The following is a 24,267-nucleotide window of genomic DNA, read 5'->3' as shown; positions in this document are numbered from 1 at the left end:
TTTTTTTTCTCACAAGCCAGCCGGTTCGTTCTTTTTGCCATTCGACTGACACCCGAATTCAACTCGAAATATACGAGGGATATATTCGGTTCCTGTAGATCCGGCCTCCAAATTTGGAACGCCGTAGAAAAGTTTCATTGGGGGAAGCCCTTTTTGGTAACACACCAGATCAATGGCGACTTACATACCGGCTACGATCACCGGGCCTGTCGCCCGGGGCACCGAGGTCCTGCGCGAGTCGCTCGGGAGTCTGACATGGGGCCCGGTAATGGCCATCGCCAGACCAGCAGTCGAGGCCGTCTTCTCGCAGATCGAGATTGGGACTCTGTTGCTGGTCGACGAGCCGGGCGGCCGGCGGATCGTCTACGGCCAGAAGCTGCCGGATAGGAGCAACGGGACCAAGCTGGACGAGGAGCCGCTCCCAACCCGGCCCAGTGGTGTGCGCAAGGCGACGACGATCCCGCGCGTGGAGCTCGTGGTCAAGCGCGATGCGTTTTGGATGCGCTTGTTCTTGTTCGCCGATATGGGGCTCGCCGAGGCCTATATGCTCGGCGACGTCGAGTGTGCCGACTTGACGTCTTTTTTCCAGGTCAGCTTACCCCTGCGTTAACGTAGCGAGCGTTTTATGTAGGGAGTTCATCATTTTGACATTGTAAGAGGTGTAGCTATTCATCGTGAACCGAGATCAGATGGGTAACGGCACAACGCGCTTCTCGGCCATATCTGGAGCCATCACTAGCCTCGCCAGGACGACCAACACCATGTCCAACTCTCTGTTGAACATCTCGGCGCATTACGACATCAGCAACGATATGTTTGCTGCGTTCCTCTCGCCAGATATGACTTACTCGTGCCCGATATGGAAATCGGTCATGGACGGATCCGACGAGCAGGAGGAACCTCTCGAGGCAGCACAGTTGACCAAACTGCGCAGGTTCATCACTGGTACACGCATCAAGTCGACCGACCACGTGCTAGAGATTGGAACCGGATGGGGCTCCTTCGCCATCGAGGCCGTCAAGGCGACCGGATGCCGCGTCACGAGTCTCACCCTCTCCAAGGAGCAAAAGGCGCTGGCGGAGGCTAGGATAGCCGACGCAGGGCTCTCTGACCGGATCGAGGTTCTGCTGAAGGACTACCGAGCGCTGGAGGCACCAGGGGGTCGGCCGTTCGACAAGATAGTCTCCATCGAGATGCTCGAAGCGGTTGGGCAGGAATTCCTTGGCACGTACTTTGCCTGTATCGACAGGTTATTGAAGAAAGATGGTGGCATTGCCATGTTTCAGTGCATCACAATGCCAGAAGGCCGGCATGAGGCTTACTCCAAGAGTGAAGAGTAAGCTCTTTTATGATTCCCGTTGAGAAAATATCCCGTGGCTGACCAAGAAAAAAACAAACCCAAAAACAGCTTTATAAACCACTATATTTTCCCAGGTGGCTACCTCCCCTCGATTACACAATTGTTGAACCACATCAGCAAAGAATCCAAGGGGACTCTGATTGTCGAGGGTGTTGAAAATATCGGCGGGCACTACAGCAAAACCCTGCGTCTCTGGAAGGAGGCGTTTCTAGAGAACTTTGACTCCAAGATCAAGCCCGCGCTCCAGGCCGAGCATGCGGACATGACAGATGAGGCGATCGCTGTTTTTAAGAACAAGTGGGAGGTAAGGAAATCTCATCATATTTCCCTTTCCTGCTATTCGATGCGCGTACCCAAACCGGTGCGTGTCTGCATCATCAAACTAACGCAAAACACTGCTCTAGTACTATTTTACTTATTGCGAGGCTGGCTTCCTCACAAAGACGCTCGGGGATGTAATAATAACGGTGGGACGTGAGGGTGCCCTGGAACTGATGGAGGGGATCCCACTATGATTTTGTATATTGCTCCTGGGTTTTGTGGTAACAGCCACCTTTAGACTTTGGGATAGAAACGTCTTTCGCTTCTTGGTTCTGAATAGTTGAAGATGGCAGATATTTCAATTCTTCCGCTTCTTCTTCGCTGTCTTTTTATTCGATGAAAAAGAACCTTTCTGCGCACTACCGCCGCTGGCATCAGGGTACCGGTTCATGTGCTCCACGTCGAACTGGGATTTGTGTCTGCGGAACAGCAGCATAGCCACCCTCGCATCCTCTACGCTCGAGTGCTGGCCGTCTTGTATTTCCAAGCCCAGAATCTCCTTGGCCAGGATGCGCATCGCCGGCTTGGGCCCGTTGCCGTACTTTCGAAACCCTGAGAACTTGGCCGTGTCCCGAATGTCCCTCGGCGGGTGCCCGAGCTCCAGCACGGCAAGGTCGTGCTTGATGTCGTGGCCGACCACTATCCTCCCGCGCAGCAGTTCCGCCACCTGCGCGTGGACCTCGTCAAAGTCCCGCGCAAATCGCATGTCGCGCGCGCTCACGCCGCTCACGTGCGTGCGCCAGTCGGTAACGATGACTCCTGGCCTTGGGCGCACCAGCGAGTCGTAGACCTGATTTCCGTGAAAGTCGACGACCGAGACGCGCGCGAGGATGGACTCGTGCCCGCCCGGGCCGATGCCGACCATCTCGCAATCAATACCGACATACTTGCCCAGCTGGAGACCCGGGGTGAGGCCTGCGTTGGGACGGGCCTGTGCTCCTGAACCGGAAGCGGTTGTCGCCTTGAGGCCCAGACCGTAAGCCTCTGCGACGTGTTCAGGAGAGACGTCGTTGTCCTGGGCCCACACGGCGAGCGAGGGCGAGACGGTGTTTGGGGCGACGGCAGATGTGATTTTGGAGCTTTGAGAAACGCCCATGCTGGATGACCTGCCGCCGTTCCTGCTACTCTTGGCAGCAGGGGGGTTGCTCGTCGCCGATGCAAGCCTTTTGGTGGGTTGGTTGCCCTGCAGTGGCGGCGCCGTCTTCAGTCTCTTCTTGGCTTGACCCTTTGCTTCTGGTGGCGATAGATCTTCTATCGACTTCCTTTTAGGGGCTTGCTTCGGGGCCGCCGACTCTGCCTTGATCTTGGCTTGGAGTTTCTTCCAATTTGATGAGAGCTCAGGGGCCATTTTTCATGTCGTTCTTTCTGTTTGGGATCCGGGCGTCAAGATAATCAACCGCTCGTGGTTCCCCCCCGCCTCCCTGGTAAAAAGAGATTTATAAAGCACTCGCATGCGCAGGTTGTGCTTTGCTCGATAAAAATCTACCTCGGAAATGTAGGGTTAATTATGCTTGGTATATGTAAATATTGAGTGAGTTGAGATCGTTGCTATTATTCGCTGGGGCAGCCGTTGACAACTGCGCCGCCTCAATCAAAAAGTTTTCATGTTCCAAATTCGAGTCAGGGTGGGTTGCTAAAGGCTTGACTAGATAGAACCTCCGACCAGGTAGGTGGTTTTGGGCTGTAGGGTGCGTTTTTTTCCAGTGGCGACTGGGTTTCTTTAGGCTTCTGGACCCACAGGATGCCGCTGCGTCTTCGCTGCATATTTTCTGCAAAGGCGTCGCACTGGTCAACTAAATTAGGCATAACCTAAACTTGAACATCATCAAACCGCCTTATTAAATCCAAGCACCTATCAAACTATCAACTCACCATATAACGCAACAAACTACTAATCTTATCACAATACATCGAATTTTCATCAAAGGGACACACTATCAATTGGTTGACTTCATTCTGATCCAGTCACAATGAGCCCTCACGCCACGGGAGAGGCCGCCGTTGGCTCGGGCGAGCCGCGGCAGAAGAGCAAGGCGACGCCCGACTCGCTCATCGTGGGCTGCATCGCCATGGTGGAGAAGGATGGACAGCCGCGGCGGGCCGAGATTCTGAGCATCAAGGATACCAAGAGCGGCCGGCAGTTCTACTGCAATTTTGACAATTTCAACAAGCGTCTGGACGAGTGGGTTCCGCTCGCCCGCATCGACCTCACCCATGACGTTGAGTGGCCCAATCCGGACAAGGACAAGCCCAAGGAGAAGGCCACCAAGAAGATCGCTGGTGCCGCCGCCCAGTCCAAGAAGACTGCGCAGACCAAGAGGGCCGCCGCTGCCGCTGCCGCTGCAGCCCAGAAGAGGCCCGTTGGGAAGCGGGAGCAGTCGGTCGTCTCCGAGGCTGGCGCCAGCCATCCATGGACTGAGTTTGTCGAGTCGCAATCGCAGCTCAAAACTCCTTCGTCAGAAACCCCAGTGTCTGCGACTCCAGCGGATGAGTCCGAGGACAAGCTGGCTTCGGCCATCGCTGGTCTACCACCGGCTGCGGTGGCCACCCCAGCCAGCGTGGATGATATGGACGTCGACGGCGATGACAAAACCATCGGCGGGGTGGGAGCAGATGGCCGAAAGAAGGAGAGGCAGCCGTCTTTCAGCCGCGAGGAAGAGATTGAAAAGCTGCGCACGTCCGGATCCATGACGCAAAATCCAACCGAAATATCGCGTATTCGAAACATATCCAAGGTTCAGTTTGGTCGATACGACCTATTCCCGTGGTACTTCTCTCCATATCCAGAGGCTTTCTCAATGGAGGACTGCATATCAATATGCGAGTTCTGCCTCTGCTACTACGGAGACGTCAAATCTTTCACGCGCCACTGCCGCAAGTGCACGCTCCAGCATCCGCCAGGCAACGAAATTTACCGGGACGAGTACGTTTCATTCTTCGAGATTGATGGGAGGCGTCAGCGGACATGGTGTCGTAACCTATGTCTGCTGTCCAAGATGTTCCTCGATCACAAGACACTGTACTACGACGTGGATCCCTTTCTCTTCTACGTCATGACGACCAAGGACGACAAGGGCGACCATCTGGTTGGTTACTTCTCCAAGGAGAAGGAGAGTGCCGACGGATACAACGTGGCATGTATCTTGACGCTACCGCAATATCAGCGCAAGGGTTTTGGTCGGTTGTTGATACAGTTTTCGTACGAGCTGTCAAAGATTGAAGGCAAGCTAGGCTCGCCCGAGAAGCCGCTTTCGGATCTGGGTCTGCTCAGTTACCGACAATACTGGGGTGAAAACATCATGGACCTCCTCATCAGCTTCCACGAGCGCGATGAGCGCTGCAGCATCGAGTCCATCGCTGCGCAGCTCTCCATGACCACGGGAGACGTCGAGCATACACTGCAGGCTCTCAGGATGCAGATATATCACAAGGGAGAACACAAGATTGTCATACCTGAAAAGTTACTACAGCAGCGTGAGAAGTCAAAACAGAAACAGAAGCGAATGATTGACCCGAGCCGCATCCAGTGGAAGCCGCCTGTGTTCAATGCTTCCTCTCGCACATGGGGCTGGTAGTTTGTGGCCTGGATTAGAATGTCTGGTGCTGTTGTCTTACTTCTCTGTCCTGTAATTTAGAACAAAAATAGATACCCCCTTTCAACGACATCAAACCGAAATTAGCGCCTTATAGTACGACATTGAACTTGTCAATAATTTGTTGTATTTCTAATCCTTGACAGTGAGCAGCTAGCTCTACACAAAGCCAAACGACTTTTCTCCATCTTGATCCTTCTCCTCTGCAGGCGGTTCATCCTGCAACCGCTTCAACAGACCGGCCAGCCTCTCCACGCCCTGAACGATGATGTCTGGGTCCTCCCACGCGTAACACAACCTCAGGTTCCGTGGGAACTTCACAGCATCCTCGTCGCCCTTGACCTGGAACATGCTTCCGGCAGCAAGGATAAGATTCTCGTCCTGCAACGCGCGACTGGCCACGATGCTCGCCGATGGGCCACTGTCCGGCAGCGTCAGCCACACAAAGTACCCGCCATACGTCGACTTTGGCTCCTCAAAGGTCACGCCGAGCGGGGAGAGGTGCTGGCGGACGGCGTCGAGCAGCATGGCGTGCCTCTTCTGCAGGTCTGGGCGTACGGTCCCGTCTATGTGGGATGCCAGGGCGCCTGTGCGGATCATCTCCCACTGTGATGGAAACTGATGTTAGTTTGGGTTTCCCTTTTTGGCTAGTTATATCCCTTGAACTTGTCTACCTCTGCTCAAATCTTACAAACGTATAGACGAAAGGGAGCTAAAGACAAGGGAAATGGACTCACAATCATAACGGCGGCAAGCTGGCTCGCGGCGCCACCACTCTTGTTACTGCCCGTCGTGGCAAGTCCCAGGGCAAAGGCCGGGGTGCCCTCTGCCCAGCCAGTCCTCACTCCAGGACCGATGATCTTGCTAAAGGAGCCGTTGCTCACAGCGTGGCCAAAGCCGCCCGAGTCGAAGCGGCTGGCACCGAGACTGTCCGTCAGGTCTCGGTCGATATCGACCAGGCGCGGCGGGGGCGTCAGGGGAGGGATGTACTGCTGCTGCTGCTGCTGCTGCTGGGAGCCCTGCCGCTGTTGCACGACTGGCCACTGTAAAAAGTCGTAGACGTCGTCGCTTATGACCAGCGCGTCGTACTCCCGCGCGAGCCGGATCAGCCCCTCGCGCCGGCCCACGCTCATTGTCTTGCCCGAGGGGTTGGCGCTAGTGGGGACACAGTAGATGACATGTCGGTATGCCTTGCGGGAGGGGGCTAGGTTCTTAAACACCTGTTTGTCTATGGAGTTAGTGGGAGACGCAAGTGGTCAGGACCAAAGGCAAGAACAGAAAGAGAAGAAAAAGAAAAAAAAAAAAGAAAAAGTCATTTGCCGCATCTTCCAAACATCTCCCCGAACACAAAGAAGGGGCGCATCTTACAGGCTCACTGGGGCCGTCAGAGCCAAACTCCTTCAAACCCTTCTCCAGCCAGTCCAAATCTATACCCTCATCATCCTCCGGAACCGCCCTGAGACGTCCCTTGAACCCCGCATCCTCAAAGATGGGATTCGAGAGGTGATAGCACGGCGCCACGACCCACACGGCTTTTGTGTAGCCCGGATCCGTAAATGAACCGAGCACGCAGCCCATGTTCTGGCTGGCGCCGCCCGTGATGCAGATGCGGGCCGAGTCCGGCGTGCGCCCCCGGCTGTGATAGTAGTAAGGTGCCAGGAAGCGCGCGAGCTCCTCCCGCAGCGGCTGGAAGCCTGGGTCCGGTGCGTACTGCAGGCCCGGGACGAAGACGTCGGGTTCCGTCAGCATGCGGTCCGCCGCGTTCCTGAGGTGCTCCGCCGGTAGCGTGTGTGGTGCCGGCCATCCCCGGATCAGGTTGATCTGGCGCCTGGCTCCGGCCGAGTCCGGTTGGTTCTGGGGGGTTGTTGTTGTTGTAGCCATTGTCCTGATGGTCATCCTATCGAAGCGGGGGGATGAGATGGTCAAGTGGGGGATAAGGCTTATAGAAATGGAAATCCTAGGAACTGGCCTCAAAATGTTAAACAGTCGCATATATGGGGATCGCACGATGTGAAAGTGCTGAAAAGCGCCAGGTAGTAACTGCAAAGCTGGCCATGGGCTTCCCCCCAAAATTGCATATACTCAAGGTATAGTGACGTGCTTCTGAATTACTCAGCGGCTGGGAACGAGTGTTCTTTTGCTGTAAATGTATCTCTCACGTGACATAGCATCCACAATCTGAACGTTTTCGTGCGTGTATCTAGACTTGGGCCTAGAGTTATTGCGGCAGATAACCGTCTTTTTAAAACCACTTCGCTATCTCATACATCACTTTCTTTGGTGGGGCAATTCTCCATCATGAGTTGTTGCGTGGGCCGAGGCTGGTCCTTTGACGACTCCATACATCCGGAGATAGTCTCTGCAGAAACAGCATCTTAGAACAACACAAGTCGGAAAAACACCTTGATCAAGTGGAACAGTAGACAAATCCCATAAAGTAATAGAAGGGAACTCGCGACAACAACGCCTCGAGTATACCTACGTCCCTCTTTCCGTCCATTCACCACTGAAGACATGTTTCACAGTGTGGAGTAGCAGAGAAAAGCTCAGTAGTCGGTAGTAAACGAGAAACAAGCCTCGTCTTATTGCGCACAAAAATAGGGGCTGTTGCCCCAAGTAACAGTAACAATAGTAGTCCCTTACACCTCCCATTTCCGTATTTACCGAGTCAAAGCCTTGTCCGTAATTGCCAGCTATGATTACCGAACTGTCCATGTTCCTGTTCCAATTCCAGTTCCCCCCGGTTCGGTGTACAGACCACTATGTAAGTAAGAGTATGAGGTTGGGTGTGTGAGTGTAGGTTTGCGTGTGTGAGTGAGTAGTAATGGTAGTACCAATCATCACATCTTCCGTAAGCATCGAGAGATCGAGAATAATAAGAATAGAATGCGAAAAGAAGCATTTTTTTTTGCTACCGTAGAAGGCCATAAAAATCAAGGTTGTACAATAAAAGCTGCAACAGTAAGTATCAAAACCTCGTCGCAGGTTTGTCTTTTGATCATAGGATAGACGCTCAAAGCTCAGGCTAAAATGTGCCGGTGCTGGGCACAATCACTTGGGTAGGAGGTGTGCTCCTAAGGATTACCGTCGTATCTGATAATAACTCTTCCTGGGCCGACAATCAAGGCAGAGAGTGGCGATTCGTGATGAAGAAAGAGGCAACGCGCGTCACTGTTGTTTGCTGGGTAGTAATCACAGCCAAAAACAACTCGCATTGATCTCCGAGATTTCTCAAGAGGTCTTTAACTTCTTAAGTTTGCAGTGGTGTCGAAGTACGACGAGAACCCCAGTCAGCAGGGCGTCTATACGATCCTCTGCCACGACCAGACGACGCTGTGGGCAGGGAACCTGAGCTAGAGCTTGGAGATTGCTGCGACGCGTCGTTGGAATAAGGTGTCGATGACTCTCTGGACCTAGGAGTGTTGCCATTGCCATTTCCTCCGCGCCCAGTATGTGTTCGTGGCCCCGAGCCCCGTGAGCCTCGCGAACTGCTGCTGCTGCTGCTATTGTTGTTATGACCAGACCTCGAAGAAGTACTGTAAGAGCGAGCTGTTGGCAAGTGCACGCGCTTCCTCGACGTCATTCCCTGAAGGCAAACAAAGGCAAAGCTTTGGGGGTTTTCCTCCAAGACCTCAGCGGTAGTTGGCGAGATCCACATCCGCTTAGGCGTCGAACGGGCTGGGGCAGGCGAAGGGTTCCAAGCCGCATCTGGCACCGAGGTTGGAATGCGAATCGCCGGCAATGAGCCCATTTCTTGCTCCTCAAAACATTCCTCCGCCATCACTTTTGAAGTCGGAGAGCCACTTGCCGTCATGTCCACGCCTGCAGAACCGGGGAGAGATACTGTTGCCTGTGCCTGCGAGGCTGTAGAATCCATAGCCCGGCGACTAGTTGAGTCTATCGCCATCCTGCCAGTCTGGGAAGATGTCTTGCTATCATGAAGGAGGTCGTTGATTCTGCTTTGCCACTTGGATGATGCCGATTGCTGCGCCACTGAGGATGCTGGGGGTCCACGAGGCTGGCTCTCTTGAAACGGCCTCGGGGTTGCCCAGTTGAAAGAAGCAGACGCGGGAGCAGCTGATCCTGCTGTAGCATTGGATGCTGCGACTTGTCTGCCCATTGAAGGTGGCAATCTCACTACAGGGCGGGAAGGCGGTAGGGCAACATGCGGATGTGTCGCGTCTCCGTCAAAGGCCGGATGGCCATCCATATCAGGGGGTGGTGGTGAGGGTGAACGGTGGCGGTTCATATCTTCCGGACGACCGCCATCGGTCTTGACAGGGAAGAACCGTGAGGTTCGGCTTTGCGGCGAGGCAGTAGACGCCGGCCCAGAAGGCGACACTACCGCCTTGGCAGTACGTTCATCCGTGGCAGAGGGCTTCCACGAGGCACCATGAACAACTTGAATGCGGTCCTTGGTCTCAATTCGCCTGCCATCGCTGTCAAACTTGACGGGCTTCCAAGAGTCGTGATATGCTGGACGAGTTTCGTCGACCGATGCCCCTCGAGCCTCCAATTCCGATTGTTGCTGCATCATTCTCTCTCGCGTTTCGTTGGTCATTCTATCGTCACTTGCCTTGGAAGCCATGGCCCAGCGTGATCGCGTATCGTCATCGTCCGAGTTGGATCCGCGTGGAAGGCCTGCAGCCGCCGCAGATGGGGGCGCAATTGGTTTAGGGATATGGGCAGGCTGGGCCTTGGCACCGTTGGGTGGCCCGATAGGGCCTGGTCCTGCAGTTGAAGTGCCACTAATCTGTGGCATATTAGGCGGGAATCCATCCGGTAGGCGGCCCAGATCAGCATTAAATGTTCCATTGCCGAGGCTCCTGTTATTGTTGGGTGCCCCCCAAACATTCTGCACAACTGGCTGTCCGCCCGTCGGTCCCCATGAGAAACGACTAGGCTGCGCAGGAGGTGGTCCTTGCCAGGGCGGGGCCGCTTTCCCATCCTGCAGCTGAGTTGGGTTTGATCCTGAATTTGGTACAGGCTCATGCCTCGTGTGCACACCCGCGGGTCGAATTTCCTTTTCAGCCGGAGCCGGTGATGATTTCGTCTCTCCGCCCTGCCCTGCCACCGGTGTCTTTGTCTCGCTAGGGCTGCTGTCCGTCGTTTCCTGCTTTTGTGAAGCCTGAGTGACTGCGGTCTCGCTCGAGACAGGAGCCGAAGTCTTGGTAGCAACAGTCGCTTCCTTTGCGGCCGCTTGCTTTGCGCTTTTCCGCTCAGGTGCCGGGCCAAGGGCTGCAAGCTTGGCCGCGATTCTCTTTTGCTTCTCTGCTTCAGCCTTCGCTTCTTCCTCTGCCTTACGCTGCCGAGCCGCCTGAAGCTTTTCGGCCATGAGCTTCTTCTGCAGCTCATAGTCATCGACTGTTGGTCCCTGAGGGGGTGCCTGGTTCATGGGCGGCACGTTCTGTCGATCGTGTGGTGCGGCGTTTGAAAATGGCGCAGCGTTAGATGCGTATGGTGAAGTCCTCGGTTGCCACACCGGACCGTGCCCTTGACGCATTCCGGAGGGTGACACCGGGCTGTCCCCTGTAAAAGAAGTTCGTCGACCGTGGAGAAGGTCCTGGGGAGGTAATCCCTGATCGTGTGGTTTTGCGCCTCGTTGGAATAGAGAGCCACTGCCCCCACTAACATTGGAAGATCCACGTCGGCGGCCATAAGGAGCCTCCTGATCACCGCGATTCGACTGGAAAGCTGGCGAAGGTCCTGGCGGGCCGTCTCCGTGCGGTGGTCGCTGCAACACTGCTGGAGGGTGCCTTTGATGTGGATCGAGCCTTCCTGGTCCACGTCGTTCCGTGACTGGCTCATATCTACCGGACTGCGAGTTGAAAAGTTCTCGGTTAGGGTTAACAGGGCCGTTGGATCGGCTGAAATCATCCGCAGCAATCTCCTTGGCCGCTGGCGGACTAACCCCTCGCATAGATGATGGCGTTTCTCGGGGTTGATTTCGTCCGGGCACCTGAGGCGCCGAGGTGTCAAGTAGTACCGGAGAGGATTTGTTTACTGGGGGCAGAGTAGCCCATGGGGACTTGACGGGTGCTGGCGGAGCAGGTGGTCTGGCTACCAGGGTCGGTTTCTCGGGTGCGCCCTTAAGAACCAAACCTTTACCACCCCCAAGGATTGCCTTTCCGGATGACATCTGGGCGGGCGCGGGAGACTTTGGCTTTTCTGAAAGCTTAGGATCCTTGGCCAGTGGTGCTGATGGTGTCGGCGCCGGCGCCGGCTCCGGCACCGGCTCCGAGGCTGCTGGGGCAGAGGGCACTGTGGTCGTCTCGTCAACTGTAGGTATCGTCACCTTGGTGCCATCGTTCCACTGGATTTCGCTGGGAATCCAGTCGTCATCGTCGTCATCAACGTCGGCCCAGTTGTTTGCGGCGTTGGTGTCTTCGGGCGCCAATCTTGCTGTCATATGGATTCCATACTTCTTCAGCTCCTCATCGGTGAGCTTCTTAGGTTCAACAGGTGGGGGAGCTGTTGAGAATGTCAGTTACGCGATGCCTCCAGTTTAAAACCAATAAAGCCTGGCAAGCACATACGTCGATTTTTGGTCCAGACCGTACTTGGATCTGGTGCGCCAGCCGGCTTCCCGCCTGCGCCTCCAGACGCCTTACTTCCATCTCGTGATGTGGTACCGAGCTTTGCCACCAACCGGGGTCGAGCCACAGCAGAAGTGCCTGCGCCCGGTGTACCGGATGCCGCAGGCGTGGAGCTCGCTTTCTCCAAGTTCTTTGGTGTAGTGGTCCCTGAGCTCTGCGCCTTGCTGCCCAGAAAGGTCTTGTTTACGGATACAGACTTGAACGAAGTCGGTTTCTTGACCGTGGAGGATGTCCTCGTGTGGCCCTTGCCGTCATATTTTGATCCATCGTCCTTCCCCGCCTCGGTATCCGAGCCCCCACTGACACTAACCTCTGTCGAATTCACCAGATTATCAACGGTATCGGAAAGATGCTTGTTTTCGATTTCGTCAGTAAACGGGGGGCCAGAGCCATTCACGAGCGGCTGCTTCGCGTCGACATCTTGAGAGTCTGCGCTTATGGTAATGATCTGGCAAGAACATGTCAGTTAGTCGGGACTGTAGCAGGATATTGCGAGACTGGCGTGTTCATCGTTGCAAGGTGGCGCTTCCGAATCGCAAAAGGCCACGATAGCAGCGAGCGAGCGCATGCTGGGCTTGCGCGAGAAATGAAGTCGGTACGTACAGGCTCGGTGGAGGTTTTGGCAGCATCGACGGGATTCGACTGGGTGGCCTCAGCAGCCATCATCCGTTGCGAAGACTGACTAGGTTGGCGAAAGGCGATAATTGTCAAAGTGATCGCTAAAGCCGTTGAGTTGTTCTCGTTGATTCTTTGGGTTCGGTATGCGTCTCGAGAAGCGACTCGATTTGTGTGTATCGTCGTGCGTCCCTCGAGTTTTTTTCTTCCGCGATTGCCCGCCTGGTCAAACAGAACCTTGTCTGTAAAAGTGATGTCGACTTCCTTGGTTGGTTGGTCGGGCTCAGCGGGTCGGCTCGGGTTTCTTCACGACTTCTGCGGCAGCGGGTCGTCGTTGAGCAGGGTTAATGAAGTGCTGCTCTTTGACTAGCACTAGACCACGGGTCAATGGGATGCTTCGTCCTATGTAGATATTCCCTTCCTAGATCTGGTTTTTTTGGGGCGGAATGGGGGGATAGGAAAATATCACGGTGGTGAAATGTGTCGAAGTGCACAGTGTCCAAATAGAACGGCCTTTGTCGCCAGTTGATTGCTCGAATCCAATCCGCACAACAAGCTGCTGCATGGGAGTGCGGCTGGCCCTGCGTTTCGGTGATTCAAACCGGCCCCCGTCTATTTTGGGCCTAGCGCCAGGTTGTGGTCGATTCGTTTCAATCTCTCACTGGGTCAGCGCACCTTGGAAGCTTCACCCGACAACAAAACAGAAAGAAGCTGGGAAGCGGGGCGAGGTCCCGTTTGCAAGGATCGTGGCATCAAATTGACTATGACACACCTCATCATCAATGCTATTTTATGTCACCTCTTGTGACGTTTACGGCATGGATAGAATCCTATGCACAAACACGCAGACCAGCATGTCTTAGCTGCGACCCGCACTGTGAGTTGGCAAACAAGCGCATGGACACACCAAGGAAGCCAGCCGCCAAGGACGGGCTCAATGAGTTTACGGGTAAGCTACCCTCGGCAAAGTTTAGATGCTGGATTTACGCTTCAAAAAGCTTTAAACACAGTGACACGCGTTGCCCGGAATTTCTCATCATCTTTTGATTTATTCTTTTTGTCGTCCAGTCACAAAATACCAGGACACAGACCAATGCTTATTCACACTCACATGTCTTTAGCGTCTGTAAGAACATGAAATTTGCGCCCAGTAAATGCAAGTAAGGGAAGAGACAAATGAATTTCCATAGAGGTCAAGTGGTGTACAAACGGTCTTATTCTATTCGCCGTATCTACAAGCCATATTACAAGTCCTCCCCAAGGGCCTGACGATTGATTTAGTGGGGGTTGTTCTTGTGGTGGCCTAGCACGCGTTCGAATGTCAGTACTGAGCGTCTTCAACAAGAAAGTGGTCGTGTGCACGACATTAGGATCCCCAAGGACTTACGCAGGTGGAAGTAGTAGTTCTGGGCGTAGCCGACAGCGAGAATGAAGGCGATAGCATGAATGATAGCTGCGGCGAAATGTCAGTGGTGCGATCGTGTCTCGAGGCAAGGTGAAGAAGCCGGTTCAACATACGCTTAGCGGTCGGGTTCTTGCCAAAGTGCTTCGCCTGGTAGCGCCCGAGGATGCCCGTGGGCTTGTGCTCGGGAGCGGCACCCCTGGGAAGCTTCGAGTAGAAGTTGACGACGCGCTTCATGCGGACGGCATCAGGGGCAGCGCCGATGGCCTGTCATAGCAGCTAGCTCGTCAGTCTCGGTTTCATCGCCACAAAAGTCTCCGAACACCAGAGCGAAGACGAAGACCCAGAGTCTCCAAAATCACCCCAGCACGTCTTCCGTTATCCTCCAAATCCTCTCACACCCAACATCCCCAACGTCCATTTGGAAAGATGGCACTGATCGCGTTGCATGGATCCGGACTGTCGATTTGGACTAGGCAGAGTTTCCATCGCATCGAGTGAGGGGAGAAATCCAAATTGGACTTACGTTCGGCGAGGCAACCTAAAGCGGCAGAATAAAGAAGGTCAGTAACCATGTTGACAATAAAATGCATCGCTTTGGAGGTTTGTCGGTAGATAGCAAACAAAAACCGTCATACCTTGGGAGGAATGAGCGTCGAAAGCGCTCGGCGAGTAACGTGGCTCATGATGACAATTGGGACGACCCGAATTCAAAGAATAGAAAATTAGAAGTCGGTAGCAATGTTCTCAATTGGCTGTGTCGCAATCGTCGTGCCAATTGAGGTCGGGTTCTTCTTGAGCTGAGGTCGGGTCGGGGACTTTTGGAAATCGAGGTTCTGCCGCGAACAGGTTTGCTACGGGCGGCGGTTCTTTCCGCCGAATGGGTTTTGGCCAATCACGTGCGGTCGAGGCGAGGCTGAGAAGTGGAGCTCCCATCCCATTGACGTCCCAATTGTGCTCAAGCTTGTCGAGAGTTGATGGTGATGTCCCGTGGATCAATTGAACTCTCAACAAACTCGAAATCCCAGTCTTAGGGTGGTCAATCAATCAGCTATGGCTTCTCTGAGATCTACCTCGACTGCAGCCGCTCGACTCCTCCGGAGTGCGTCGTGGCAGCAAACCCGAATCGTCGTCGCTGGACGCAGACACGAGAGCTCTCTCGTCCGCTCAGAGAAACCAGGCCCCGCGCTCCCCGACACCAGCGAGAAACCGGCAAACCAGCCCGACTACCAGGCCACCTTCGACAAGGCGACATCGTAAGAGTCACGTCTCTATATGCCTTGGTCTTGCCATCGCGCGCCGACGCAACTGCTGACCGCAACCCATACACCCTTCAGAACCTTTAGCCCCGTTCCCAAGCGCGTGCTTGATGGCAGCGAGCCGACCGACGTTCTTCCCGCGGCAGTTCTCTCAGGTGCTCCCATGGAGCTTCAGGCCCGGACAGTCCGGTAAGAAAAGCCGAACATATCCAATGTTCAAGATGAACAATATCCCTGACACCAATATCTCAACACAACAGCATCTACCGCCCCTCGAAGCCAGCTACGCAGTCTGGCACCCACGGATTGCGCCAGTGGCGTATGGACTGGGACGTCTTGGGCAAAGGTCACCGCTGGGAGAATCCTCTGATGGGTTGGCAGTCATCAGGCGACTTCATGCAGGGCTCGCACATATACTTCAAGAGCAAGGAGGATGCCATCGCGTTTGCCGAAAAGCAGGGCTACGAGTATTTTGTGCAGGAGCCCAACGAGCGCAAGATCACGCCCAAGGCCTACGCCAACAACTTCTTGTACAGTGACAAGAAATTGAAGCATATTAGGACCAAATAGATCAGGAGGTTTGATTTTGTTGGGGTTAGCTATAGAATCAGTAAGGCAGATGGCTTTTTGAACTGTACGGGCGTTCAGACTTTTACTGGATTGTAAATACAATATTGTGTGACTAAAGTTAGACAACCCATATCGGCCATGCTGACTTTTTTGGTCCCGTTTCTCTTGCTTTTAATCGTTGTGTCGGAGTACCGACAAGCTACACTACCAATAAAGGAGAGCTATAGCTTCATGTTGACTTCGGCGTACACTTGTACATCGCGTACATTTTAACATGTGGACATGAACCAGCCGAGAGAGTCGAAGAGACATGGAGAAAGAGAAAAAAAAAAACCGATCGCATGTCGTCACTGTAATCAAGGCAAAAATTCAAGTTGGCAGTGTACCTGCAACTCAGGGTAGTTCCATAGAGTAGGCAAATAATATCAAGTAATCCGAGTCCCTAAGCGTTTCCAACGCCCAAAAATGCTTCCCTGCAACTCCAGTCCGGTAGCCAATCCAAAACCCAACTCCGAGTAATCAAACATAACCATAAAGATTTGAGCATGAGCACAAGCGCCAGGACTGGGACCTTGGGCATTGAGCTCGAGTCTGATGGACTCCATCAATGGATCCATTCTTCAATCATACACTTCTGCAATATCAAGTCATCAAGTTCATGTGTCACCAGGACTATGTCACCATCGGCTCTGGATCGTGGTCAGCGGCATGGTCGTCACTCATGTCTCGGCTGTCCTTTTCGACTCGAAAGCCAAGAGCGATGTGAGCAGGCAACTCAACCTTGCGTTGCCTAGCTGTATTCTCAGCCCATGTTCGTAATCGTACCAGGTTACGTATTGCCGCTTCTCTTCTCTGAGTTTGCAGCTCCAGTACGGCCTTGTTGACCATCTCGGCAACTTGTCTTCTCAAGTCAGGATGGAGAAGGTGTCGGAGGTTTTCCGGTAAATCGTTCTTGTCGAAGAACAACAGAGACATGGTGCTCTCCAGCTCCTTTATGAATTTTTCATTGGCAGGTGCGCGGGGAGCAAGTTGCTCTTGTGCAAACTTGATAACCTTTTCAATGTCACCATGGCCGCTGGTCCTGATGAGCTCAACCAACTGAAGACGAAGGAGTTCAAAATGCAACTTAGGGTCATTGCCCAAAATCTAGAGATGTAACCAGTCAGTAATGTGTCAAATACACGTGTGGTTGATCATCAAAGATGGTTTTAGGGTGTTTGCTCATGATTTTCAGTGTGGTGTTAATCATCAAAGGCACATAGGCCATATGCGTGGTGCATGAAGTTTTTTAATCATCGCAGGGAATTTGAGGAAATAGGAAACGAAAAAAAATTCGAAATGGGCCAGCCACATACCTCTGGGTCAAGATCATTTAAGCCCTCTATCGCATCTGAAATCTGGCCCTGATGGATCTGGTTCTGAATCTCACGGCGCGCTCTGATAGAGACCACGTCCTGTTGGGCAGGGATATTTGCTTCTTTTGCAAAGTTTGCAGCGGCCTTGGGATAGCCTTCCATGGTCAGATAGTCAAGGATAACAGCATTGATGTCACTAGATTCAATGTTAGTTAACTGAATCAATTGCGCGATGATGATTGAGAAATCGGTTAAAAGCTGCAATTTCAGAACGCTTGGACACAATGTTGTTCCGCATCGTATTTCTCGGAGAGATTCCCATTTTGTGTGATCATCACATTGCAGCAGGATGGTAGGTGGGAAAGGGGATAAAGAATGACGAATCGTAACGTACCTCTTAGGCGATCGAACGGCGGAGACCCTCGCATCAAAGGAATGCTTTATGGGCGTGGCTGTAGAAGTAGTGGAAGCCTACAAGACACTGGTCAAAATCATCCCGTGCTGCAGAAATTCTGGGTGCGAGACAAAAACTTACCATTACGTCTGAGTTATCGGCGCGAGCTGCGCCTAATGTTGGAGTAGGTGATGATCCGTCCGCTCGCCAACTACGAAAGTGTTCGTAGAGAAATTGTCTGAAAACTGGTGCGAGGTCTGGAGTGAGAGCCTCAGGCTCAAGACTGTCGCGACCCTGCGTGGTTGACCGTGGCATATATAGCCGGCGGGGGGTTTGTTTATTGGGAATTCATTTGCACGCTCAATAACCGGCAAGGGAAGAGAGACCGTAGTCAAAATGCGATTGGGAGCAGCCAATTGCAAGAAACTGGGTTGCGCTGGTACGACCGACCTGTGGTTGCCTGATTCAGGCCATGCCTTTTCTTCCTTTTTCTGAAGGTGTGGTTTCAGAAAGAGAAGGGAAAAAGTTGAATGGAATATGGGAGATGAGAAGAGAGTTTGCGAAAGAAAATTCGAGCTCCAGGCTTTTCTTTTCAAGCATGGGACTGACGTGGGGTCATTTTCTCTGTCATTTGATTGGTCGCAAGGAAGTTAGCAGTAAACAGTTGTGGCGCTTGCTCGAGATACCCACTTAAGCTGTTTCCAGCCACCCGTCTTTGCCTTAAGTCGTCCACAGAGGCAAGGAAGCACGTGCCAGAAGTCAGTAATCCCCCGCCCAACCTAAGGATTTGGTGCGGGTGACTTGACTTGCAAGACCCTCCCTCCCCCTTTCTTACACAAAGGGTTCAGGGTTTGTGGGTTTCAAGCATTTGTCTTTTGTCTTTTTTGGTCGGACAACTTACCCCGAATCTTTGTGCTTTGTCTGCTTCTGATTTGCCAGGAAGGGATCTGTGTTCACTCCTTTCGACGAAGCAAATCCGTCCGCCTGTAGTACAGCCAGCACTGTGTTCTCTCGGTGAACACCTAGCCAACCACAGCTCAGCACGACAAGAGCGAAAAAAAAAAAAAAAAAAGCAGTCACTTTGCAGCTGGAGGCAGGTTACCGCCTGAAGCTGTCATTGGTCTAGCTTACTGTTTCAACTGAAGGAAGATTCAACGTCGTAACTACGGTAGCATTTGTCGAGATGGCCAAGTCACCGGAACCCAATGACAGCACCATCACTACAAGGTACCACTATTCCCCGCCATGGGCCGATTTGAGCATCATTGGGGTTGCTGGAAGCTCCGGTTCAGGCAAATCTAGCATTTCAGATGCGATTGTTAGAAAGCTTAACCTGCCGTGGGTTGTCATCCTTTCAATGGTGAGCCCAATATCAAATTTACTTGGCAACTCTTGCTTATTATTGCTATGTGGCGCCCCCCTGCATTTACTTGAGCCGCAAAGAAGACCATATTCATCCATACTAGCTGCCCGTTCATCTTTATCCCTTTGTTTGATTGTGCGCGTTTAACAACCCTGGAAGTACAACTTGCTTTACTCTACAACTAAAGACAAGACGGAAATAAATTCTACAAGGCCAATCGGAATTTGTAAATTTGTCGTTAAATAGAACATGCGGTTGGCTCACACTCGTACAAACATCAGGACTCCTTCTATAAAACCCTCGACGCCGAATCTTCCAAGAAAGCATTCGCAAATGAGTATGACTTTGACGCACCCGATGCCATTGACTTTGACGCTCTCGTCAAGCTTTTGCGTGATTTGAAGGCTGGGTACGTAGATTTCAGCTGATTCCATTGTCTACATTCTACAAATAAGCTCAACGACTGATCGATGCTATCGTGGCTGTTCAGCAAGCGAGCAGAAATACCTGTATATTCATTCGTGAAACATCAGCGCATGGAGGAGACTACCTCAATCTACTCCCCACATGTCCTAATCCTTGAGGGCATCTTTGCCCTGTATGACCCCAGAGTATTGGAGCTTTTGGATATGAGAGTAAGTCGGTGATCATTCTCTACAATTAAACAATATTTTGCTGAGACATTTCGCTGCCGAAAGATTTTCTGCGAAGAAGATGCAGATGTCTGCCTCACCCGTCGTAGTAAGAAAATCCCCGTACCGAGCTGAATGTCGAGGCATGGCGGATTCGAGAACGACTCTTATACTCATGACCACCCTCCCACTTAGTTATCCGAGACGTTAGAGACAGGGGCCGGGATGTAGAAGGCATCATCAAGCAGTGGCTCGCTTTCGTGAAGCCAAATTTTGTCAAGGCAAGCTACACTCATAATGCTCCACCGATGACACCTTGTCAGCTAACCCATTCCATCTTCATTCAGTTCGTGGATCCTCAAAGAAAAGTGGCAGATATCATTGTCCCTCGTGGCGTTGAGAACAAGGTTGCTATCAGTTAGTTGCAATAAGCTACTGCCACCTCTTATATTCAATGCCCTGATTTCGAAATCACTAACAAAGGTTCCCAGCCATGATGGTTCAGTACATTGAGCAGAAGCTGCTGGAGAAGTCCAAGCAGCACCGAGCAGCGCTAAGCAGGCTTCAGCTGGAGTCGTTGGAGACACCGCTGTCCAGCAGGGTTATCTTTATCGAGCAGACCCCGCAGCTACGCGGAATAGACACTATCTTGCACGACATAGACACAAGCAGCGAGGACTTCATCTTCTATTTTGATCGACTTTCCGCACTTCTCATTGAACTGTAAGTGCATACGACATTCTGCTAAAACCCAGTTCCTCAATTATCCTAACACTGTTCGGCCAAATGCAGAGCCCTCAACCATGTGAGGTTCGAGTCCACCACAATCACCACCCCTCAGGGCTATACCTACAACGGTCTTCGCCGCGCACAGGGCGACATCTCGGCAATCGTGTTGGAGCGCGGCGGTGCCGCCCTCGAGGTGGGACTGAAACGCGTGATCCCCGACTGCAAGACGGGCCACATAGTGATCGAGTCCAACGTCAGGACCGGCGAGCCCGAGCTCAAGTACCAGAAGCTGCCGCGCGATATTCAATCCCACGGCAGCGTGCTACTACTCGACTGCCACATGTCGTCGGGCGGTTCTGCCCTGATGGCGGTCCAAGTCCTGCTGGACCACGGGGTGACGCAGGATAGCATCGTCCTTGCGACATACTCGGCCGGCCGCATGGGCCTGCATCGGCTGACGACCGTGTTCCCGGAAATCACGGTGGTGGCCTGCAAGCTTGTGCAGGATATCGAGGAACGCTGGATCGAGAAGAAATATTTTAGGTGCTGAGCTGAGCCACTGGCTCTCAAGCATGTTGCCAGCACTTGAAACGATATCATAACATTAATGTTCATATTTATATATATATTACTGAACAGGACAATGACACGTATACATCAGCGGCATCCAAGCGATAGGCTTTCTTATTTTCACTGGGTCTTGGGGTTTTTCATTATGGAGCAGTATGGTGTAAATAACGGAATTATATTAATGGAAAAAAAAAAAAAAAAAAGAAAAAGAACTAACAAAGCCGGATAAAGCTTCAGGTACTAAATTCAGCGCACCAAGAAATTTATAGAGTATCTGTGAGGTCTTTTATGGAACCAGATTCAGTTCTCGAACAAGTATAGGTAATCTTTTCATCGAGTCTATCTTCCTAAGATATAATTCAAGCGCCCGACGAATATGAATGGCAAAGCTGAAATATTAAGAATACATGGCTAAGATGTCCAATGAACACAACCGGTTGGCCTTATAGACCATGTCTTTGTTTTAATACGCCATCAGATCTGTCGATTGTTAGTTAGCCATCGGACTTAGCCGTAAACCAAAGGCAATAACAGGAACCAAGTCAGACTTACCTCTACCAAAAAGGCCACGCTTAAGCCAGTCCATGGCCAGGAGCACCCTGGTTCTAAAGCTGACGCTCTGGGCAAAGTATACACTACGCCAGGCGTAGACCGCCCACAAGCCACCGGTCAGAGACCAGCCCTCGCCCCAATCGAAAACAGCCGAGTTGCCAATATAAGCCAAGCTTCCTAGGTGCTTGTACTCGAATGCCTTGTAAATTGCTGCATCGACGTCGCCATCCATTATATCATTCGCCCGCAGTCCCGGGGCAGCCCGTGCCAACTTGTTGAGCTTGTGAGCTAGGTACTGTCCCTGTTGGTGTGCACGCTGGGCTGTTGCTGGAAGCGAGGTTAGTTTCGAGTCGATTTGTCTCAAGAGTTCTCGAAGCTCGCCAAAGTCGAGTGTTCCACTTTGGTCCTTGTCGAACTCGGCGAAAAGCTTATCAAGTCGCTTCAAATGACTGGCAGCCTGTGGGAAACGCTTCTTGACGTCGGCCGCCACGTTCCGCCAGTCGCTGAAATGGAGTTGAAGGGTTTGAGGATCCTTGCCGTGCTTCCATGCATATGCTTGCAGGAAGGTAATGATGTGATCTGCTACGTTGTTCTGGACCGTGCTACAGTCTCCAATGGCATACACATCGCCGAGGGGCGTTCCCAGAAGCCTCAAGTGGCTGTCCGTTTCCAATGCGTGTCTGTTACCTTGGGCTTCGCCAAGCCTCTCTGCTAGCTTCTTGGAGAATTCCGTCTGTGATACACCAGTTGACCAAAGACAGAAGCCCATGGGAAGTTCCTTGGTGATCAACTGGCCGTCCGGCCCTTTCTGGGTGAAGATGATTCGATCCTTTTTCACTTCTGAAACTCGAGAGTTCGTGAGAACATCCACTTGATCCCTGGCAAACCTTTCCTCGGCATACTTGGAAACTGTTTCATCGTACGTGTTCAGGATGTGGCCTCTCGATTGAATGACGTGCACCGATATCTCGTTACGCAGCAGCTTCGGGAAGTGCAGAGTAAGATCCTCATTGAGAAGATCGAAGAGTTCAGCCGCAAACTCGACACCCGTTGGTCCACCGCCGCTGACAACGAAGGATAGAAGGCGCTTCCTCTCCTCGTCCGAGGTGCTAGGGAGGCAGGCCAGTTCTAAGTTGTGAACAATCTGATTCCTGATCTTCCGGGCATCTCGAATGTCCTTGAGGAAAAAGCAATTCTCGAGGCCCTTGACTCCATGAGGATTTGTGCTTGACCCTACCGCAACCACAAGTTTGTCATAAGGCACGTAAAACCTTTGCAGGTTTCCATTTGCATCTTTCTGCGATACCTCGACCAGCTTGTGACTGAAGTCCACGTCATCGGCATTGGCTGTGATTCGTCAGTTTGCGCCCCGGTTCCATGTCAAAGCTGATGAGACTATGTGCGAGAAAACATGAAGGAGGAAGTCTCATCAGTAAATGTCATGAGGAACTGGCACTCACCACGCAAAAAGTGGCCGCCGACCCTATGGAGTATTCTTCGAATTGGTTCAACGAGTGATTTGAGCTCAAGGGTGCCGACCGTCGCCGAAGGTAGCATAGGAGTGAAAAGAAAATAGTTTGCTGTATAATATGAGGGGGGTAGGTTAGTTTTATTTTTTTTCCTTCTCTGGAGATGGTCTCGAGAGACAGCGGATGGAAACTCTCAACTGAGTTGTAATCATCCCTTCAATCCATTTTGAAACCTTGAAAGAATTCATCACTTACCGGGAGATATCACGGTGACGTTCCAGTCCTCGGGGTTTAATTCTTTTAGAATTGCAACACCGCCCCAGCCACCACCTAATATGACAAGTCTTGGTTTCTCCTTTCGTTCCTTTGAAGTTTGACTGTCGTTATCATCGAGGTATGCCTCGAGAATAGGTAGGTTTTTCGGACCGCCCCGACGAGGATTCAGTGCAGTGCGTGCAACATCTATCTCCTCGTGTGCACCAGACTCCTTGTACGTCGAAGCATCGTAGAGGAAGAAGCCGACGACACCCAAACCAACAAAAGCAATGGAGCTGCCGAACCATGCAGCAGCCCTGTATGCGATTATCCAGGCTCGGGACCTCTGTCGCGGGGCCGGACCGTCAGACAGATATCGGACGAACTGTCGTTGGTGGACTGAGTCGAACCGAAATCGGGTGTGCGAGTTGGTTATCTTCGGGGTCGCGAGCGCGTGTCGAGCATGAAGTCTTGGGCTTGCGATGGAGCGTGTGTGTAGCGGATTAGGGAGAAAATGGCTTCGAGCGCCGGTTATCAACCTGGCAGAACCTTGCAGTCGTCTGCTCTGGTGTCTGACTGACAACATTTTGCGTGCCCGTGGACACGTATGGAAAGACCGGACCGTTCAGAGTATATGTCTAATCGAATTAGGGAGCATTGGACGACTTCGAGCTCTGCTCAACTGTTAACGGAGTAGCAAAGAATTCCAGACGCAGTCCGTAGAAGAAAATATAACAACAGCAAGAGGCAAGTCAAATCATTTGAATGTTGGTTAGCTGAGGTCAATGTGATGTTGATGTTTGCAATCGATGCGCATTCGGTCATTGGCTGGGTAGCTTCTCGCCAGCACTTAGTTGCGTCATTGCGGGACTGCTTGAGCTAGAATGAATTAGCGCATTGAAGGTACGATCGGAAGTGCTGGAATCTTGGCTTCTTAGGTAATCGACGCAATGAGTTTACAACAAGTGGAGCTCTGATTTGCCTTACAACACCGAGGATTCCCCAGTGGTCACCCACCTGGATACTTACTTGTTCGGCCCTCATTTGTTTTGTACGGGAGCAAAATGGCAGGATCTGGGACCCAAGGCGCCCAAAAACGGACGTCTTTGCTTGGAATGCTCTCTTTTTTGGACCCTTTTTCTGCTTAGGTTTCTTACCCGTTGTTCAGGTCACCCATTACCCCTGCTTACGCCTAAATTGGCTTATGGAGTACGTACAAATGGTTTTTAAAC

General features: G+C 52.3%; 10 protein-coding genes across 10 annotated transcripts; 4 read left to right on the top strand and 6 right to left on the bottom strand.

The window, feature by feature from the left end:
- Positions 1-172: 172 nt before the first annotated feature.
- PgNI_06772 (uncharacterized protein) lies at positions 173-3,185 on the top strand (the record flags this gene model as incomplete). Its single annotated transcript, XM_031126792.1, has 4 exons — positions 173-589; positions 666-1,336; positions 1,409-1,664; positions 1,765-3,185. 4 exons carry the CDS (start codon positions 173-175, stop codon positions 1,873-1,875), a joined length of 1,455 nt encoding a protein of 484 aa, XP_030981594.1. The 3' UTR covers positions 1,876-3,185.
- On the bottom strand, positions 1,980-3,029 carry PgNI_06773 (uncharacterized protein; the record flags this gene model as incomplete). The annotated part of the gene is made up of 1 exon (XM_031126793.1): positions 1,980-3,029. One exon carries the CDS (start codon positions 3,027-3,029, stop codon positions 1,980-1,982), a length of 1,050 nt encoding a protein of 349 aa, XP_030981593.1.
- Positions 3,186-3,651: 466 nt separating the features above from the next.
- On the top strand, positions 3,652-5,256 carry PgNI_06771 (uncharacterized protein; the record flags this gene model as incomplete). Its single annotated transcript, XM_031126791.1, has 1 exon — positions 3,652-5,256. One exon carries the CDS (start codon positions 3,652-3,654, stop codon positions 5,254-5,256), a length of 1,605 nt encoding a protein of 534 aa, XP_030981595.1.
- Positions 5,257-5,378: 122 nt separating this feature from the next.
- On the bottom strand, positions 5,379-7,266 carry PgNI_06770 (uncharacterized protein; the record flags this gene model as incomplete). Its single annotated transcript, XM_031126790.1, has 3 exons — positions 5,379-5,880; positions 6,012-6,494; positions 6,643-7,266. 3 exons carry the CDS (start codon positions 7,264-7,266, stop codon positions 5,434-5,436), a joined length of 1,554 nt encoding a protein of 517 aa, XP_030981596.1. The 3' UTR covers positions 5,379-5,433.
- Positions 7,267-8,524: 1,258 nt separating this feature from the next.
- Positions 8,525-13,071, bottom strand: PgNI_06769 (uncharacterized protein; the record flags this gene model as incomplete). The annotated part of the gene is made up of 3 exons (XM_031126789.1): positions 12,474-13,071; positions 11,811-12,318; positions 8,525-11,745 (listed from the first exon to the last, which is right to left on the bottom strand). The coding sequence occupies exons 1-3, from the start codon at positions 12,534-12,536 to the stop codon at positions 8,525-8,527; spliced, it is 3,792 nt and encodes a 1,263-aa protein (XP_030980949.1). The 5' UTR covers positions 12,537-13,071.
- A 126-nt stretch (positions 13,072-13,197) lies between these two features.
- PgNI_06768 (uncharacterized protein) lies at positions 13,198-14,699 on the bottom strand. Its single transcript, XM_031126788.1, has 5 exons — positions 14,526-14,699; positions 14,414-14,428; positions 14,004-14,154; positions 13,873-13,938; positions 13,198-13,788 (listed from the first exon to the last, which is right to left on the bottom strand). Exons 1-5 carry the CDS (start codon positions 14,571-14,573, stop codon positions 13,763-13,765), a joined length of 306 nt encoding a protein of 101 aa, XP_030980948.1. The 5' UTR covers positions 14,574-14,699; the 3' UTR covers positions 13,198-13,762.
- A 241-nt stretch (positions 14,700-14,940) lies between these two features.
- On the top strand, positions 14,941-15,716 carry PgNI_06767 (uncharacterized protein; the record flags this gene model as incomplete). Its single annotated transcript, XM_031126787.1, has 3 exons — positions 14,941-15,143; positions 15,225-15,335; positions 15,407-15,716. The coding sequence occupies 3 exons, from the start codon at positions 14,941-14,943 to the stop codon at positions 15,714-15,716; spliced, it is 624 nt and encodes a 207-aa protein (XP_030980953.1).
- A 672-nt stretch (positions 15,717-16,388) lies between these two features.
- On the bottom strand, positions 16,389-17,780 carry PgNI_06766 (uncharacterized protein; the record flags this gene model as incomplete). Its single annotated transcript, XM_031126786.1, has 4 exons — positions 16,389-16,862; positions 17,072-17,267; positions 17,466-17,542; positions 17,607-17,780. 4 exons carry the CDS (start codon positions 17,778-17,780, stop codon positions 16,389-16,391), a joined length of 921 nt encoding a protein of 306 aa, XP_030980952.1.
- Positions 17,781-18,339: 559 nt separating this feature from the next.
- Positions 18,340-20,926, top strand: PgNI_06765 (uncharacterized protein). The gene is made up of 7 exons (XM_031126785.1): positions 18,340-18,825; positions 19,110-19,237; positions 19,319-19,463; positions 19,527-19,569; positions 19,656-19,877; positions 19,952-20,183; positions 20,253-20,926. The coding sequence occupies exons 1-7, from the start codon at positions 18,649-18,651 to the stop codon at positions 20,737-20,739; spliced, it is 1,434 nt and encodes a 477-aa protein (XP_030980951.1). The 5' UTR covers positions 18,340-18,648; the 3' UTR covers positions 20,740-20,926.
- A 139-nt stretch (positions 20,927-21,065) lies between these two features.
- PgNI_06764 (uncharacterized protein) lies at positions 21,066-23,812 on the bottom strand. The gene is made up of 4 exons (XM_031126784.1): positions 23,036-23,812; positions 22,772-22,891; positions 21,312-22,658; positions 21,066-21,239 (listed from the first exon to the last, which is right to left on the bottom strand). The coding sequence occupies exons 1-4, from the start codon at positions 23,619-23,621 to the stop codon at positions 21,223-21,225; spliced, it is 2,070 nt and encodes a 689-aa protein (XP_030980950.1). The 5' UTR covers positions 23,622-23,812; the 3' UTR covers positions 21,066-21,222.
- Positions 23,813-24,267: the final 455 nt, after the last annotated feature.

The sequence above is a fragment of the Pyricularia grisea genome, assembly GCF_004355905.1.
Source record: "Pyricularia grisea strain NI907 chromosome Unknown Pyricularia_grisea_NI907_Scaffold_4, whole genome shotgun sequence".
Lineage (NCBI taxonomy): Eukaryota > Fungi > Ascomycota > Sordariomycetes > Magnaporthales > Pyriculariaceae > Pyricularia > Pyricularia grisea.
This window is presented reverse-complemented; position numbering and strand designations above follow the sequence as displayed.